At 41.4% G+C, this 19,263-nt stretch overlaps 1 protein-coding gene across 3 annotated transcripts in view; it reads left to right on the plus strand.

Annotated features, from left to right (window-relative positions):
• Positions 1-19,263, plus strand: part of LOC126187383 (serine/threonine-protein kinase tricornered) — a 645,736-nt gene that overhangs the window by 607,825 nt on the left and 18,648 nt on the right. For all 3 annotated transcript variants that reach the window (XM_049928434.1, XM_049928433.1, XM_049928432.1), the window contains 3 exons: positions 183-318; positions 8,376-8,758; positions 14,383-14,500. In XM_049928434.1, coding sequence (XP_049784391.1) covers positions 183-318; positions 8,376-8,758; positions 14,383-14,500 — 637 coding nt within the window. The remainder of the gene's footprint in view (positions 1-182; positions 319-8,375; positions 8,759-14,382; positions 14,501-19,263) is intronic.

Below are 19,263 nucleotides of genomic sequence, written 5' to 3' on the forward strand. Positions count from 1 at the left end.
CATCTCTTTGGCTAGGGCTCTATCAGCAGCAGTTCACCAATTTATTCATTTGTGTTGTCTGTGTGAAAGTTCTTTCCTTTTCAGCAACAAATTATGAAATGTTGTTCCTACGACTAATTAGTTGTTAAGCTTGTGCTCACTAAAGCTGCAGTGTGTTGACTGAGGTGACATCAATGTTTCAGGAGTCCTGGAAATGACTGCAACAGAGAATACTGCCCGCTTCAGCGGTCACACACTGGATAAAGCAACCAAAGCCAAAGTGACACTGGAGAATTACTATAGCAATCTCATTGCTCAGCATATTGAGCGAAAACAGAGGTTCGTATTTTGCAAGTGAATTTTTATTTATTAGATATTCTTTTCAGTAAATTTATTTGGGTCCACATATCCTGCTCAGAAACAGAGAAGTGAAACATTTCATTCTCTTTCTGTTTGTTTTCTTAATTTATTCTGGCTTATAAATCATAATTTAAGAGGCTACTGTTTTGTGTGAGAAACTTACTTGTAGTGCAGTATGCACTATTTTTTATTTACTTTTGCTGAGGTTTCTATTGTTGTTTAAGTCAATCCTCATGTCACTTTAAATCATGACACCTGTTGTTAAGAAAATAGTGAACCATTCAATTTATATTAAAGTGCCTCGTGTAATATGTTTACATTCAGTTAGTGGTGACACTTTACATTTATATATTTCAGTGCAAACACTAGTGTCACCCATTGTCAGCAGATTATAGCTTACCTCCCATCTGATCCCATACTTCATGACAAGTAACACAAGTTGCATAGAATTAATTTGCATTTAAAGTGTTTCACACTATGACTGTATTTGAGAAGACATAGCCCTGCGTAATTAGGAGTATTAGTTCATTATGTATGTTGGATAGTTGCTTCTTCAGTAGGGTGAAAGAAACCAAACAGGACGTGGAATGGTGGGAGCATGTGTGGGAGGGCTGTTGTTAGATTTCTGATGTCATAATTCTAGCTCATGTTTTCCGTGGTTTCCATTTCTTAGCATTCATCCCATATGAGGTCTGCTGTTTTCATGATTTGGCAGAACTTATTTTTTCTTTTACTTCTTGTTAACTTAAGAACCGTGTGAACTTTGGTCTGTACGTTATTGTAGTTCAACAGTTTCTTTGCAACACAAGCTACGATGCGAATAGAACAATGACCCAGAAAGCATAGAATAAATTTCTGTCTGTCTATGGTCACAACATTCCATTACACCAGCAACCTGAAAACAGGTTTCGCAACCCGCAACTACCCTCCCGACCTGGTACAGAAGCAAATAACCAGAGCCACTTCCTCGTCCCCTCAAACCCAGAACCTCTCACAGAAGAACCCCAAAAGTGCCCCATTTGTGACAGGATATTTCCCGGGACTGGATCAGACTCTGAATGTGGGTCTCCAGCAGGGATACGACTTCCTCGAATCCTGCCCCGAAATGAGATCCATTCTTCATGAAATCCTCCCCACTCCACCAAGAGTGTCTTTCTGCCGTCCACCTAACCTTCGTAATCTCTTGGTTCATCCCTATGAAATCCCCAAACCACCTTCCCTACCCTCTGGCTCCTACCCTTGTAACTGCCCCCGGTGTAAAACCTGTCCCATGCACCTTCTCACCACCACCTACTCCAGTCCTGTAACCCGGAAGGTGTACACGATCAAAGGCAGAGCCACGTGTGAAAGCACCCACTTGATTTACCAACTGACCTGCCTACACTGTGACGCTTTCTATGTGGGAATGACCAGCAACAAACTGTCCATTTGCATGAATGGACACAGGCAGACAGTGTTCGTTGGTAATGAGGATCACCCTGTGGCTAAACGTGCCTTGGTGCACGGCCAGCACATCTTGGCACAGTGTTACACCGTCCGGGTTATCTGGATACTTCCCACTAACACCAACCTACCCAAACTCCGGAGATGGGAACTTGCTCTTCAATATATCCTCTCTTCCCGTTATCCACCAGGCCTCAATCTCCGCTAATTTCAAGTTGCCGCCACTCATACCTCACCTGTCATTCAACATCATCTTTGCCTCTGCATTTCCGCCTCAACTGACATCCCTGCCCAAACTCTCTGCCTTTAAACATGTCTGCTTGTGTCTGTATATATATATATATATATATATATATATTTTGTGTGTGTGTGTGTGTGTGTGTGTGTGTGTGTGTGTGTGTGTGTGTGTGTATGTCCGCTCCCCAGATTGGAATGACTCCTTACCCTCTCCCTTAAAACCCACATCCTTTCATCTTTCCCTCTCCTTCCCTCTTTCCTGATGAAGCAACGGTTTGTTGCGAAAGCTTGAATTTTGTGTGTTTGTTTGTGTGTCTATCGACCTGCCAGCACTTTTGTTTGGTAAGTCTCATCATCTTTGTTTTTAGATATATTTTTCCCACGTGGAATGTTTCTCTCTCTATATACACACACACACACACACACACACATAGAACCCTGCCTGGAACAGTTCCGTCCTCCGTCACAGTGGGACCCACCTCCTCTTCCTCAAAATCACCCTTTCCAAACCTTCCAGGAATTTCTGACTTCCAGCCTTGCCTCTCAATCCTCCTTAAAAAACCTTAATCCTACTCCCAACATCACCACTGCTGAAGCCCAGGCTATCCGTGATCTGAAGGCTGACTGGTCCATCGTCATTCTTCCGGCAGACAAGGGTTCCACGACCGTGGTACTTGATCGTCGGGAGTATGTGGCTGAGGGACTGCGTCAGCTTTCAGACAACACCACATACAAAGTTTGCCAAGGTAATCCCATTCCTGATGTCCAGGCAGAGCTTCAAGGAATCCTCAGAACCTTAGGCCCCCTACAAAACCTTTCACCTGACTCCATCAACCTCCTGACCCCACCGACACCCCGCACCCCTACCTTCTACCTTCTTCCTAAAATTTACAAACCCAGTCATCCCGGCCGCCCCATTGTAGCTGGTTACCAAGCCCCCACAGAACGTATCTCTGCCTACGTAGATCAACACCTTCAACCCATTACATGCAGTCTCCCATCCTTCATCAAAGACACCAACCACTTTCTCAAACGCCTGGAAGCCTTACCCAATCCGTTACCCCCAGAAACCATCCTTGTAACCATTGATGCCACTTCCTTATACACAAATATCCCGCACGTCCAGGGCCTCGCTGCGATGGAGCACTTCCTTTCACGCCGATCACCTGCCACCCTACCTAAAACCTCTTTCCTCATTACCTTAGCCAGCTTCATCCTGACCCACAACTTCTTCACTTTTGAAGACCAGACATACCAACAATTAAAGGGAACAGCCATGGGTACCAGGATGGCCCCTTCGTATGCCAACCTATTCATGGGTCGCTTAGAGGAAGCCTTCTTGGTTACCCAGGCCTGCCAACCCAAAGTTTGGTACAGATTTATTGATGACATCTTCATGATCTGGACTCACAGTGAAGAAGAACTCCAGAATTTCCTCTCCAACCTCAACTCCTTTGGTTCCATCAGATTCACCTGGTCCTACTCCAAATCCCATGCCACTTTCCTTGATGTTGACCTTCACCTGTCCAATGGCCAGCTTCACACGTCCGTCCACATCAAACCCACCAACAAGCAACAGTACCTCCATTACGACAGCTGCCACCCATTCCACATAAAACGGTCCCTTCCCTACAGCCTAGGTCTTCGTGGCAAACGAATCTGCTCCAGTCCGGAATCCCTGAAGCACTACACCAACAACCTGACAACAGCTTTCGCATCCCGCAACTACCCTCCCAACCTGGTACAGAAGCAAATAACCAGAGCCACTTCCTCATCCTCTCAAACCCAGAACCTCCCACAGAAGAACCACAAAAGTGCCCCACTTGTGACAGGGTACTTTCCGGGACTGGATCAGATTCTGAATGTGGCTCTCCAGCAGGGATACGACTTCCTCAAATCCTGCCCTGAAATGAGATCCATCCTTCATGAAATCTTCCCCACTCCACCAAGAATGTCTTTCCGCCATCCACCTAACCTTCGTAACCTCTTAGTTCATCCCTATGAAATCCCCAAACCACCTTCCCTACCCTCTGGCTCCTACCCTTGTAACCGCCCCCGGTGTAAAACCTGTCCCATGCACCCTCCCACCACCACCTACTCCAGTCCTGTAACCCAGAAGGTGTACACAATCAAAGGCAGAGCCACGTGTGAAAGTACCCACGTGATCTACCAACTGACCTGCCTACACTGTGATGCATTCTATGTGGGAATGACCAGCAACAAACTGTCCATTCGCATGAATGGACACAGGCAGACAGTGTTTGTTGGTAATGAGGATCACCCTGTGGCTAAACATGCCTTGGTGCACGGCCAGCACATCTTGGTGCAGTGTTACACTGTCCGGGTTATCTGGATACTTCCCACCAACACCAACCTATCCGAACTCCGGAGATGGGAACTTGCTCTTCAATATATCCTCTCTTCCCGTTATCCACCAGGCCTCAATCTCCGCTAATTTCAAGTTGCCGCCACTCATACCTCACCTGTCATTCAACAACATCTTTGCCTCTGCACTTCTGCCTCGACTGACATCTCTGCCCAAACTCTTTGTCTTTAAATATGTCTGCTTGTGTGTGTGTGTGTGTGTGTGTGTGTGTGTGTGTGTGTGTGTGTGTGTGTGTGTGTGTGTGTGTGTGTGTGCGCGCGCGCGCAAGTGTATACCCGTCCCTTTTTCCCCCTAAGGTAAGTCTTTCCGCTCCCGGGACTGGAATGACTCCTTACCCTCTCCGTTAAAACCCACATCCTTTCGTCTTTCCCTCTCCTTCCCTCTTTCCTGATAAGGCAAAAGTTTGTTGCGAAAGCTTGAATTTTGTGTGTATGTTTGTGTTCGTTTGTGTGTCTGTCGACCTGCCAGCACTTTCATTTGGTAAGTCACATCATCTTTGTTTTTAGATATATTTTTCCTTCGTGGAATGTTTCCTTCTATTATAACTATATATATATATATATTTCTCTCTTCTCCCTCATCAGTCGTCTGCTCAGGGTCATCCTCAACAATTTGCTGGATGTATTCCAATCTCTGTCTTCCTCTACATTTTTTGCCCTCCACAGCTCCCTCTAGTAGCGTGGAAGTCATTCCCTGATGTATTGACAGATGTCCTATCATCCTGTCCCTTCTCCTTGTCAGTGTTTCCCAAATATTCCATTCCTCTCTGATTCTGCACAGAACCTCCTCATTCCTTACCTTATCAGCCCACCTAATTTTCAACATTTGTCTGTAGCACCACATCTCTGATGCTTCGATTCTCTTGTGTTCGGTTTTCCAACAGTCCACCTTTCACTGTCATATAATGCTATGCTTGAAATGTACATTCTCAGATATTTCTTCCTCAAATGAAGACCTATGCTTCATTCTAGTAGACTTCTCTTGCCCAGGAATGCCCTTTTCTTTCCAGTGCTAGTCTGCATTTGATGTTATTGTTCCATCTGTCATTAGTTATTTTGCTGCCTAGGTAGTAGAACTCCTTAACTTAATCTACTTTGCGACCATCAATCACAATGTTAAGTTTCTCGCTGTTCCCATTTCTGCTACTTCTTACTACTTCCGTCTTTCTTCCATTTACTCTCGAACCATATTCTGTATTTATTAGACTGTTCATTCCATTCAGCAGATCATATAATTCTTCTTCACCTCCACTCAGGATAGCAAAGTCATCAGTGAATTATATAATTGATATCGTTTCAGCTTGAATTTTGATTCCACTCCTAAATCTTTCTTTTATTTCCATCATTGCTTCTTCAATATACAGATAACACAGTAGGAGCAGAAGACTACACCTCTCCCTTTTTTAATCCAAGCACTTCCTTCTTCATCATCCACTCGTATTATTCTTGGCTGTTGTACATATTCTATATTACCCATCTCTTCCTGTAGCTTATATCTCTTTTTCTCAGAATTTCGAACATTTTGCACCATTTTACATTGTTGAACGCCTCTTCCAGGTAGACAGATCCTATGAATGTGTGTTGATTTTTCTTTAGTCTTGCTTCCATTATCAACCATAGCATCAGAATTGTCTCTTTGGTGCATTTACCTTTACTAAAGTGAAACTGATTGTCATCTAATACATCCTCAGTTTTCTTTTCCATTCCTCTGTATATTATTCTTGTCAGAAACTTGGATGCAGAGCTATAATTCTCGCACTTGTGAGCTATTGCAGTCTTCAGAATTGTGTGGATGATATTTTTCTGAAAGTCAGATGGTATGTCGCCAGACTCGTACAGCCTACACATGACCTTGAATAGTTGGTTTGTTGCCGCATTTCCCAATGATGTTTGAAATTCTTATGGAATGGTATCTATCCCTTCTGCCTTATTTGATCTTAAGTCCTCCAAAGCTCTCTTAAATTCTGATTCTAACACTGGATCACCATCTCTTCTTAATAGACCCCTGTTTCTTCTTCTATCATATCAACTCGTTGTTGTTGTTGTTGTTGTTGTTGTCTTCAGTCCTGAGACTGGTTTGATGCAGCTCTCCATGCTACTCTATCCTGTGCAGGCTTCTTCATCTCCCAGCACTTACTGCAACCTACATCCTTCTGAATCTGCTTAGTGTATTCATCTCTTGGTCTCCCTCCACAATTTTTACCCTCCACGCTGCCCTCCAATACTAAACTGGTGATCCCTTGATGCCTCAGAACATGTCCTACCAACCGATCCCTTCTTCTAGTCAAGTTGTGCCAAAACCTTTCTTCTCCCCAATCCTATTCAATACTTCCTCATTAGTTATGTGATCTACCCATCTAATCTTCAGCATTCTTCTGTAGCACCACATTTCGAAAGCTTCTATTCTCTTCTTGTCCAAACTATTTATCGTCCATTTTTCACTTCCATACATGGCTTTACAACAATAACATAGACCATAATGGAAAATATTACTGACATACATGTGTAAAATGTGTGTTTTAAGTGTGACGAGGCATACCTTTTCTGAAAACATGTCCTAATATAATTTAGCCATAGTGTCATCATCAAAGATAAATACAAAATCAGTATGGCATTGTTGCACATATTTTAAATGTGGTATATACTAGGTTGAAATGTTGAAGGAATCATTTTGTTAACAGTGCTACTGTTCATAAGAAAATTCTCTACAGTAGCCACAAAATGTTTTTGTCACTAGATGTCACTACTGTACATGTATTTGTTAATTATATGATTGTACGATATGGAAGAATTCAGTAGGTGAAGTCTATAGCAGGCTTACCAGGTATATAAGTCATTACTGTAATAAAACACACTAAATTAAAAATGCAACCAAAGTTAGTGTGTAATATTTCCTGAGGAGGAACTTAGGGATCAGCCCAGCACTTAACTAAAATGTGTGAAACATTGCCCAAACTGCTCCATCCTTAATGGCTATCACATAAAATTGGCATCGGTCCTTACTCAGAAAGAGAAATTTATTTTATCTATAAAACAAAGATTGTCATGCCTTGAGTGATCTCCAAAGCAGATGCTTCTGATTCAACATGAGATATGATGAGAAAATTTTTGCATGTATCTTGAATGTGTTTCATATTCTGAAACCTACCTACCCCCCCCCCCCCCCCCCCCTCTCTCTCTCTCTCTCTCTCTCTCTCTCTCTCTCTCTCTCTCTGTGTGTGTGTGTGTGTGTGTGTGTGTGTGTGTGTGTGTGTGTGTGTGTGTGTGTGTGTTAAAGCAAGTTTTAACATCGGCAAATGATTGATAAATAGCAAAAGTATGCAAGTATTTAACATATTGCTGTGTTCCAATACCGTTGAGAAACAACTTGTATAAATGTTAATCAGCAGAGGGTGTAGAACAGATAACTGCACTAACCACATCCTCTGTCCAATAAATTAAGCTTGTCGTTTCACAATATACTTGCGAAAATAACTGACAAAAAAAAAAGTTTAACTAGCAAATTATCAAGGAAGACTGGAATGACTTAAGATTTTGAACTGATTCCATTAAGTGAAACACAAGATTGAATTTAGAAAATGCAGAAAGTATTTGAATGTAATTATAATAAGATAGCTTGTAACTGCAGTGAGACCTTACTCAATAACCATATTCTTGCTTGAGAGGCAAAGGTTAAAGTGCCAGTTATGAATGCAGATTTTTTTTGGTCTTCTTTTTGATGTACTCTGCTTGACATCTGAATGCAGCATTATTTACACTCGAGTGGATGGGATTCCAGTTAACTGGTTACAACAGTCGTGCCTTGGCTATGTCTAAGTCTTACCATTTTTCCATGAAGCGAATCAGTGGAAATTTTGCATTCAATTGCATAAAAGTGCACATCACTTCATTAATTATGTAAAATATCCTTTGAGCAATTCTCTGTAAATAATGTGCACATTAAATGTGGTGCATGCTTTTAACTTTTTCAGATTAGCCAAATTGGAAGAATCACTGAAAGATGACAGCCTTACAGAAGCTCAGAAACAGGAAAAGCGGCAACAGCATGCGCAGAAGGAGACCGAATTCTTACGATTGAAAAGATCGCGACTTGGTGTTGAAGACTTTGAACCTCTTAAAGTGATTGGTCGAGGTGCTTTTGGAGAGGTTCGACTTGTACAAAAGAAAGACACAGGACATGTGTATGCAATGAAAATACTAAGAAAGGCTGATATGTTAGAAAAGGAACAAGTAGCACATGTGCGCGCAGAGCGGGATGTGTTAGTTGAAGCAGATCATCAGTGGGTTGTGAAAATGTACTACAGCTTTCAAGATCCTATTAATCTGTACCTTATTATGGAGTTCCTTCCAGGAGGTTAGTTAAGTTACCTTACCTAAGTTGTTGTTGTTGTTGTTTTTAAACAGAAACAAAGGGAACATTGATGAGTGTTCCAGAAACAATAAATTATTTGTGCTAGCAAATATCTGTAAGCAAACTGCAGCTCCTAACTAAATTGTAATGATAATATTTACATTTTTAAAGTGTAAAAATGCTATTATCATCTTCATCATTATGTCATTATTATATAGGGTGAGTCAGGAGGAAAGGTACATGCTTAGAGGGGTGATAGTATTAGCGATTCTCAACAAAAAACTTCATGTGGACGTATGCCCTATTCCGAATGGTTTTCGAGATAGAACACATTAAATATCACTTTTGTACGTTTTTCTTGAATAATTCGAAAACTTCAGCCTCCAGCGAAAATGTGTCACAGTACAAAATTAAACTATAGCAAATTTCCTACAAAAAAGGTCCTATTCAATTTTTTTCTCTAGAACTAATGATTTGTGTGAAGAGAGAGCGGGAATGTTGAAAAAGTTGCTAGACGTGCATGCGCTGTAGTTTACATAGTTTTTGTAGGCCAATTTGAGGTATTTCCTGACTTGATAGACCACAAGTGTCCCATATAAAAACTGTTGGTCTGAACTTGCTCTACACCACTGTGGCACATAGTAAACAATGACAATGTTTGATAGTACAGAAAATAAATAACAGTGAATATTAAGTGTGTTCTATCTCGGAAAACATTCGGAGTAAGGCATAAGTCCATATGAAGCTTTTTATTCAGTATCACTAATACTATCACCCATCAAATCATGTACCTTTCCTCCTGACTCACCCTGTATATAATTAGTGTAGTATTCTACAATTTCTAGTACTGCAGTCATATTAAACTTACTTAGTACTGTCAGGAGTGTATGTTACGATATTTCTGGGCTTTTATCTTTCAGTTTCCAAACAGTGTTGCTGTTGACTAGCCATTCGTTACATGTGATGTTTGCCTTAAAACATTACTAATAGTGTACCACATCTTATTGTTCGTTCTTGTAAACATAAACACAGGTATCAAAAAGAAAGTTTGTCTTATGATGTAACTAGCCACAAGCTACTCGAGTGTGAATAACAGCATAGGAAATAAGTGGCAGCTGTGAAAGTGGATAGACTGTCAGTATTCATTATCTATGAAATACTAGATATTCATTTAGTGTACCAATAGATCTTGAAACTAAGAATCTGAAAAGCATTGTTAGTTTGAATATTTTAATTGAAAGTTATTGTCCGGGAAAACTTCACATAATGGCATATTGTGGCTGATGAGTGTGTGCCATTAAGATGGGGTGATTAAGGTTTGAAACCTACATTTTCCATATGGTGAATATCAGTAGTTCCAGATACTTTGTCATAATAGTAACACATCACTGTGAGTGCAGAGAATCAGTTGCTACCATTACAAATGCATCTTGAGTTGGTAATACACAATTATGAAACAGATAATGCATCTAGTGAACATGAATGTTTAGAAGTCTGTTCGGAGCAAATGGCTGCATAACATGCATGAACTGATAGGCATCCAGCAATGTTGCAGTGTATTGTTTTGATGTCGAATAAGAGAAATAAGTTACACAGAATCGTAAACTTTTTTAAACTCTCATTCACTCTGTTAAGTTTTAAAGAATACCTCCCATTAAATGTACACTAGGAGGTGTCACTAAATCACACTTGCTGCTGTTAATATTTTTACTTTATATTTTTACTTTATATTATTACAATAGGCATATTTTTCTGTAAATGGGTTTTCTCCACTTTAATGTTTACAAATATTGGAAAAGTCTGTGCCTTCTGTAAGAACATGTATATGAGTAAAAGAAGACGACGTATATGAATCTGTGATATCCTTTCAAGGACTGTTGTTACTTGTGAACCCTGAGGTAAATGAAGAGAAGTCAGACTACTAATGTTTTGAATTGTGCTTATCTGTGTATTAATGATAATATAAATGTATTGACAAGTTTGTTTGTGTGGCCATCCTCTGCAGCAGGCATATAAATACTTGTTTTGTAAATAAAACTGCCTTTTCCTGCTGCTAGTTACTTCATTTATCCCATACACGTTTCGCCTTCTCCTGCTCTAATGCATGATCAGTGGGATCTATAATGATACAGTTTTGGTAGTTATAGATTATCAAACAGTTCACTTCATGATTTTTTTGTAAAAGAATTACTTATTAACTATTTGCTGATATGTGTTTCCTCACATCTGGTCTGGCGGTCGCACTACCATTTTTATCACTACCACACAATCACATATTCATGTTCTCGCCTTCCCCATACAGTTCACAAAGTTTCTCACTCTTTTTTTGTGGTGGACTATTTTTCTTTTGTCACTCGATACAGCTATTTCATCGTACACTACTTTTCACATTGTAAATATTGTGACTCCATTACATGTTTCATCTTCTTTGGTATGTTTTCCTTAGAACAAGAGAAGGCGAAATGTGTATGGGATAAATAAAGTAACTAGCAGCAGGAAAAGGCAGTTTTATTTACAAAACAAGTGTAAATGTATAGAGTTCAGGAGGTGGGAAGGAAGTTGAATTGTGGAATCTTCATGCTCCAACAAAAGAGGCAGGCATAAATGTGAGCACACACGTTGGAGGTATAGCGTTAGTCAAAATTTACATTGATCCAGAATTAATGGTAGTGTTAATTGCAGTTATTTGATGTTTGATAACATACTGGTTACTTTAAACTCTACATACGATTCATACTATAGACAGACACTGCTTCCAAATGTTACGTGCATTTCAGATGTATAATGCAGAGACAAGCAAGTCCAAGTATAATCTGCATCAAGTTCATTTTAATCTTGTTGATTCTTTATTCCAGGGTGTGTTTCAATCCTTCAGTTCTGCTCTATTTACTATAGTGTGAAACAGGAACTCATATTTTAGATACTAAAAATCATAGACCAGCTTTCTTGAGAGAGATCTTAATAAAGCAAAGCCACATGACATTGTTTGCTGGAAAATACTAAAAGTTACTTCAGTTGTTTTTTGTAATGGGCCAAATACTGATGATGAAAATAGATTCCATCACCAGGAATTCTGTACAATTTGTACAGAAACCAGACGGCAGCTATAAGAGTTGAGGGGCATGAAAGGGAAGCAGTGGTTGGGAAGGGAGTGAAACAGGGTTGTAGCCTATTCCTGATGTTATTCAATCTGTATATTGAGCAAGCAGTAATGGAAACAAAAGAAGAATTTGGAGTAGGAGTTAAAATTCATGGAGAAGAAATAAAAACTTTGTGGTTTGCAAATGACATTGTAATTCTGTCAGAGACAGCAAAAGATCTACAAGAGCATTTGAACAAAATGAACAGTGTCTTGAAAGGAGGATATAAGATTAACATCAACAAAAGCAAAATGATGATAATGGAATGTAGTCAAATTAAATCAGGCGATGCTGAGGAAAATTATGATTAGGAAATGAGACACTTAAAGTAGTAAATGAGTTTTGCTATTTGGGAAGCAAAATAACTGATGATTGTCGAAGTACAGAGATATAAAATGTTTCTGAAGAAGAGAAATTAGTTAACATTGAATATTGATTTAAGTATCAGCAAGTCCTTTCTGTATATATTTGTATGGAGTGTAGCCATGTACGGAAGTGAAACATGGATGATAAATAGTTCAGACAAGAAGAAAATAGAAGCTTTCAAAATGTGGTGCTACAAAAGAAAGCTGAAGATCAGATGGGTAGATCATGTAACTAAGGAGGAGGTACTGAATAGAATTGGGGAGAAGAGGAATTTGTGGCACAATTCACGTAGAAGAAGGGATTGGTTGGTAGGACACGTTCTGGGGCGTCAAGGGATCACCAGCTTAGTATTGGAGGACAGCATGGAAGATAAAAAAATCGTAGAGGGAGACCAAGAGATGAATACACTAAGCAAATTCAGAAGGATGTATGTTGCAATAGGTACTTTGAGATGAAGCAGCTTGAACAGGATAGAGTAGCATGGAGAGTTGCATCAAACCAGTCTCAGGACTGAAGACCACAACAACAACACCAGGAATTGAACTGAATTCTTCTATTTGAGTGCCAGTACAGTAGCGTGCTTTAGTGATGTTAGCTATGGTAGGCACATACATAGTAACAGAGATAACAAAGGCTTTAAGTAACAGGTTTATACGGAGTACCTTTCAGGAAGTGTGACATACATATTTGGTTTTGTATAAATTATTAAACACTCCAAAGATCCTTTATGTGAGTGTAATGCAAGTGATGAGTTATAAGAAAGATAGTGAAATTGACGTTGTGGAAGTAATGTTAGAAGAGAATTATAAAACTGTTTGATAGATGAAAAAAAAGAAATTCATCTTGGATTGGTTTCAATAGATACACTACAAGCTGGAAGCAAAGGCATACTAAAGTTCCTCAGTGGGCAGTCGAGAGCTGTGTGTTGGGAGTTATAAGGAGATACAGCAGCATGAACGAACATATCATGAAACTGACTGAAGGGGAAGGATGCAGTTATGATGGCAAGGAAGATGAAAGTGAGATAGGTGGCATATATTGATTTCTGAATGGAAGAAAATATACAGATGGTGACCTGATGGAAGACAGGTGAATGGATATGTAGAGCTGAAGGAAGTAACTTGCCAATAAATCTTTATTCAGCAGTGAATGTAAAATAAATAGTAGTGGTGATTGACTAATTAAAGGAGTCTAACAACAAAGTCAGCCTGACACACAAAGCTGTGGGGAAGGTCACAGATAAAAATGCCACCTCTGTGTTTGGCAAAGAACTTTTTATGTTGTTGTTCTAACAAAGGAGATGTAAGGCTTTGATGCCTATTCTTTGAATATGTTTGAGCCACGCATTGCATAGCCGTGATGTGTTAATGGAGACTGTTTCTAATTACACTGTGAATTGGAGTGCATCCAATAATCAGAGCAAACACATCAACACCCATGCACATGCGAAATTTGTTGATAATCGTGCCATTAACATGTTTGACAGCTGTATTTGTAATCATTGTTGTTGGATGTCTTGCACACTGTTCATTTGCCACATTCCCATGTCCATAATAGATCTCCTACAACCATTAGTGAACTTTTTGGTCACATATCAAATCAGGAACATACAATCAACAAGCAACACCGTTTGGCCACATGCCATTCATAATGATGAGCTGCTCTGAGTTCCTCTTACAGCCATTTTCTGTAATGGATTTATTAGCCATCTTAGCGCAATCGAATACATAATGGTAGAAACTGCACAACTGATTCCTTTACATCTGCAATATGGATGCTGGAAGTAATGACCCTGCTAGTTGAGAGGAGAAATGGAGAGAAATTGAAACTTCATGGCAGACTCAGACTTTGTGTCTTTGCCTTTCAAGGGAAACTGGTAGAGCACTTGTCCTTGGAAAGTCAAAAGTCCCGAGTTCAAGTCGTCCGGCACACAGTATTAATCTGCCAGGATGTTTCATATTGGCACAAGCTCCACTGCAGAGTGAAAATTTCATTCAGAAGGGGAATTGTCTACAGAGAACATTAGAAAAAGTATCAGTTAAAATGTTATTGAGTAATTAGTCAATAAGGGTGAATGCTCTTTGAAATTGCTTGAGATTTTTTAAATAATTAATGTTGCAGGTGACATGATGACACTTCTTATGAAGAAGGACACATTATCCGAGGAATGTACCCAGTTTTATATAGCTGAAACAGCTCTGGCAATTGATTCTATACATAAACTGGGATTTATACACAGGTATTCATGTTTTACAATTTACTGTTACTTAACCACTGTTTGATTTTACAGTATTCTTACCTTTATTTTAAAATGGTTTATGGATTTCCCCCCCCCACCCCCCTCTCCTTGCCCTCTTCCTTCCCCACTGTAGCCTCCATCCCCAGCACTGCTACATCATCAGCACATGTAGCCTTGTGACGGGGCTGTTATGTATGTATCTGGCTGAGCCCCCTGACAACAAAGGGATCACAATTCTGATGCCTGAGCTGTTTCCTGCTCAGTTATGTCTGGGAGTGGTTGCTTGTCATTCTGGAGCATCGGAACTCATGCCAACGGGCACCATGCCAGAAAGTCCATGGGGAGAGCACCTGATCAGAGTGGGTGGTATCGCAGAGGATGCTTTGCATATGAAATCAATTAAGCTTTTAAAAAAACTGGCCATTCTTTTACAGCTGTCTGTCTGATTGGTAATGGATCATTTAATGCTGCTCTTTATGACTCTGCAACTTTCCCTTCTCTGGCTACACCCTGGGAGGAGATCCAGGTTCACCAACTTGGAGTGAAACGCTTTCCCCTCTACCTGGTCTGCATTAGAACTGATGGGGACACGTTCACCTCCACCACCAAGCTGTTATTTTTTGTGGACAATATGGAAGTTAAGGTTGTGAAGTGAAGTCTCTCAGTAAGATGTAGTTGGGTGTACTGTTGATCAAAACTTTTTCTACCACACAGTCTGCAGCCCTTCATGTTTGTGAACATCTTGGTGTCATCCTGGTGTCCATACTCCTCGCCAATCTGTCAGTGTGGTTCAGGGAGTCATTTTGTCGTAGGAACCTCATCCTTCAAATTGATGAGGAATTCTGGCCCAGTCTGGAACGCCGGGGCGTTCATTTCGCATATTCAGAAAGTACAATAGCACTGCTGCCGATGCCTTTGTTCTGGTATCTTAAGGAGATTCCATCACTATGTTACCTGTGTGACATGAAGCCGTACATCCCGCCACCCTGAGCTGAGCTGTCCGCAACTCGTGGTCTAGTGGCTAGTGTTGCTGCCTCTGGATCACTAGGTCCCGGGTTCGATTCCCGGCCAGGTTGAGATTATCTCTGCCCGGGGACTGGGAGTTTGTGTTGTCCTCATCATTTCATTCTCATCATCATTACTCGTGACAGTGGCTAGATTGGACTGTGTAAAAATTAGGACTTTGTATGGGCACTGATTACCACACAGTTGAGTGCCCGACAAACCTAAGATCATCACAAACCCATGAGCTGTTTTCAGTGCTTGCGTTACAGGCACATGTCTTCTTGCTGTATGGCAGACCCATTGTGTGGTGAATGTGGACACTCATTTCATGAGGGAAGCCTCTGTGTTCTGCTGCCCATGTGTGTTAATTGTCATGACTCTCACTTTCCACACTCCCTAGGTTGCACAGTGTATAAAAAGGAAAATAAGATAAGAGTATGTCCCTTGATAATTTATCCTACACTGAGGCTTGTCAGAAATTCACTGACTTTACCCTGTGTCGATGGCATCTAACTCTGTCTCTGCTATGTCCTTTCCCCCTTCAGCCTTATCAGTGCAGCTTTTAGGAGGGATGGTCTCCAATCAACCATCTGCTTTGATTGAAAACTGCAGTTTGGCAAGCCTTTCCTCAGCACTGCTATCTTGTCACAGTTTTCTTAATAAGACCTATGGCACAACTTGGTGCAATCACATTCTGCTTACACCTCATGAGTGGGGTCTTCAGGGCCCCCTATTGATTTTTTATTTGCCAGTTTCTGTTCCACCAGTTGTACTGAGTTAGCGATGGCACAGTTCTCAGCTGTCCGCAGACCCAGGAGAATGGCATTCCACAGGGATCCGTATTAAGTGTCCTTCTTTTTCTCATTACTAGTAGTGCACTTCTGGCCTCCAGACAGTTGGTTACCCCCAGCTCTGTATGTGGATGATTCCTGCATTTGTGCTAGCTTCACTTGGTGGCCTCTGTGGAATTACAGCTCCAGGGTGCCATCCAGGATGCTTCCACTTGGTTACTCTTGCAAGGTTTTCAGTTCTGCCCATTTAAGTTGAAGGTGGTGCATTTCTCTTGCTGTGCTATGGTCCATCCTGATCTGGCGCTCTACCTCAATGCCCAGTGCCTGACCATGCTCCCCCCACTTCCTTTTTGAGAGTCGTCACCTTGACAACAAACTTAATGGGTTGCCCCATACCTGCCTTCTGAAGGGTGTCTGTTTTCGTAAACTCAATATCCTTCGCTTCCTTGCCCACACCTCTTGGTATGTGGATTATTTGACCCTTCTCAGCCTTTATCTGGCATTAGTTCTGTCTCGTCTGGACCATGGTTGTCAAGTTTGTGGATAAGGTGCTCCTGCAATGATGCTTCTTTAGACCCACTAGACTATCATGGTATCCGTTTAGATGCCAATATCTTTCACATTAGCCCTGTCCGTATTCTTCTGGTTGATGTTGGGATCCCTCCTCTTTCAGTTCGGCAGCCCTGCTGCCTCGTTTCCGATGCCATCACATTTTGCGTCTTTTGGACATTGTCTGCCTTTGGGTGAGTTTACTAGTCCCCTCGGCCTCCATCTCTGCTAATTTCTCGGCCTTGGATTCAGATGGATCTCTTCAAGAGTCTGAAAGCCTCTAAAGCTCTAATGGTTTTTCGTTGTTTATTCTGCTCACTCTTATGAGAGTTTCAGAATGTCATTGTTTTTTACAATAATGGCTCTAAATGTGCTGATCACATGAGAGGTGCCTTCATGTCTTCTATTGGTATGGAGTACCATCTATTGCCTGCCAGATGTCAGCTGTTTGCTGCGGAATTGATGGCAGTCCATTGGGCCCTCTGCTGTATTAAACGGTCATGCCTCTCCCAAGTTTTGTTATGTAGGGACTCGCCAAGTGGCCTTTGTACTGCCACTTGGTGTTTTTCCCGCCACCCCTTGGTCTCTACCAACCATGACCTTCTCTCTTATCTCGGCAATGCTGCTTGTTTGGTTCATTTCCTTTGGGCTCCCAGCCTCTTGGGTATCCCAAGTAATGAACTTGCTGATTGTTGTGGGCCAAGTTTTGGGGTTGGCTGCACCCCCCTTTCTAATGAACTTTGTGCAATTGAGGAGACTTGCACCACCTAGTGTTCTTCCCTCAGCCTCTCCTGTGGGAATCTACCATCCTCTGCTGTCTTTGTATAAGCCAGACTAGGGTGACCCATGGTTTTTTACTCCAAAATGAACTATCAGTCCCTTTGAGTTTTGGGACACCCCTCATGGTGATCCATATTTTGTTGAACTGCCCCCACCTTATGACCTTTTGTACTAAATAAGCGCTCCCACCTTCCTCGTTCTGGTTGTTTGTGGAAGACCCTTGCATTGTTACATCTGTCCTCAGTTTTCTTCAAGAAAGTATTTTGTCCTCCCAGGTTTAAGTCCTTGAATCTTCCTTTGCAACTGGTGTCCCTAGGTTAGCACTGACATTGATGTTTGCATTGGTTATGGAGGCTTATGGCTTTGCCTTCACACTGGCTGTGTTCTCCCCCTCTTTTTCTCTACATTTTGTCTGGTCTTTCATGCCATTTTGTTTCCCCTTTTCTTGTATCTTCTTCACTTTTGCTTTTCTCGTTGTCATGATCGTGGTGAGCAGTGAGGGTTCTGGCAATGCTGCTGCCTCGACAGTTATAGCCTTTCTGCCCCCACCCCCACCCCCTGCTCTCAGCATTCACCCATTCACCCACCCTGTTCTTTACTCTTCCTGCTCCCAACATTCCTTTTAGTTCTTTATTGGCCAGTTTATCCATTCTCCTTAAGTGGACTGCGCTGTTCGAATTGTTGCTCTCTTGGTTTCTGCCATCTCAGATCATGGGACTGATTACCTTGCTCTCTTGATCCCCTCCCCCAATCAACCAACTAACCACCTATTACTTCAAAAGTCTACAAGCCACGCATATATGGGGACTTAATGAATTTATTCATACTTTTGTTTACAGTCTGCAGTGGGACACTGTGGAAACCTTGGAGCATGGAATCTGCCTGCTGCCCTTCATCTATGGTTTGCAGTAGATTGTGTGAGGAAAGGCAAGCCAAGCAGTGCTTTCTAAATCTGCCATGATTTATAGACTGAAGCACTTCTGTCTCAAGGAAATTTATTAGATTCGGACTGAGAATATCTTCGAGAATTCTGAAACAGACCGATGTTAACAATATTGCTCTGCAATTTTGTGGGTCTATTCTTTTAGTCGTCTTATGTAGAAGAGTCGTGAGCTTTTTCCCAGACACTTAACATAAATAAGGGGCCAGTGCAGTAGTGTGTTCTGTTTAAACTCTTGTTGGGATTCCATCGCCGGCCGAAGTGGCCGTGCGGTTAAAGGCGCTGCAGTCTGGAACCGCAAGACCGCTACGGTCGCAGGTTCGAATCCTGCCTTGGGCATGGATGTTTGTGATGTCCTTAGGTTAGTTAGGTTTAACTAGTTCTAAGTTCTAGGGGACTAATGACCTCAGCAGTTGAGTCCCATAGTGCTCAGAGCCATTTGAACCATTTTTTTGGATTCCATCTGGACCTCGTGACTTCATTTGTTTCCACCTTCTTCAGTTGCTTCTCTATACCAGGGATACTTAGTACTATGCCCTCCATGTGGGAGTATGTTTGTGTAAGCCTCCTGCAAGATTAATTTCTTAAATGTGGAATTTAAAACTTTGGCTTTCCTTTTGCTGTCTTCTGTTGCCACACCAGACTGGACAAGAAGTAACTGTATAGAACCCTTTGACTCGTTTAGTGATCTTACATAG

The sequence above is a fragment of the Schistocerca cancellata genome, chromosome 5, assembly GCF_023864275.1.
Source record: "Schistocerca cancellata isolate TAMUIC-IGC-003103 chromosome 5, iqSchCanc2.1, whole genome shotgun sequence".
In the NCBI taxonomy this organism is placed as follows: Eukaryota; Metazoa; Arthropoda; class Insecta; order Orthoptera; family Acrididae; genus Schistocerca; species Schistocerca cancellata.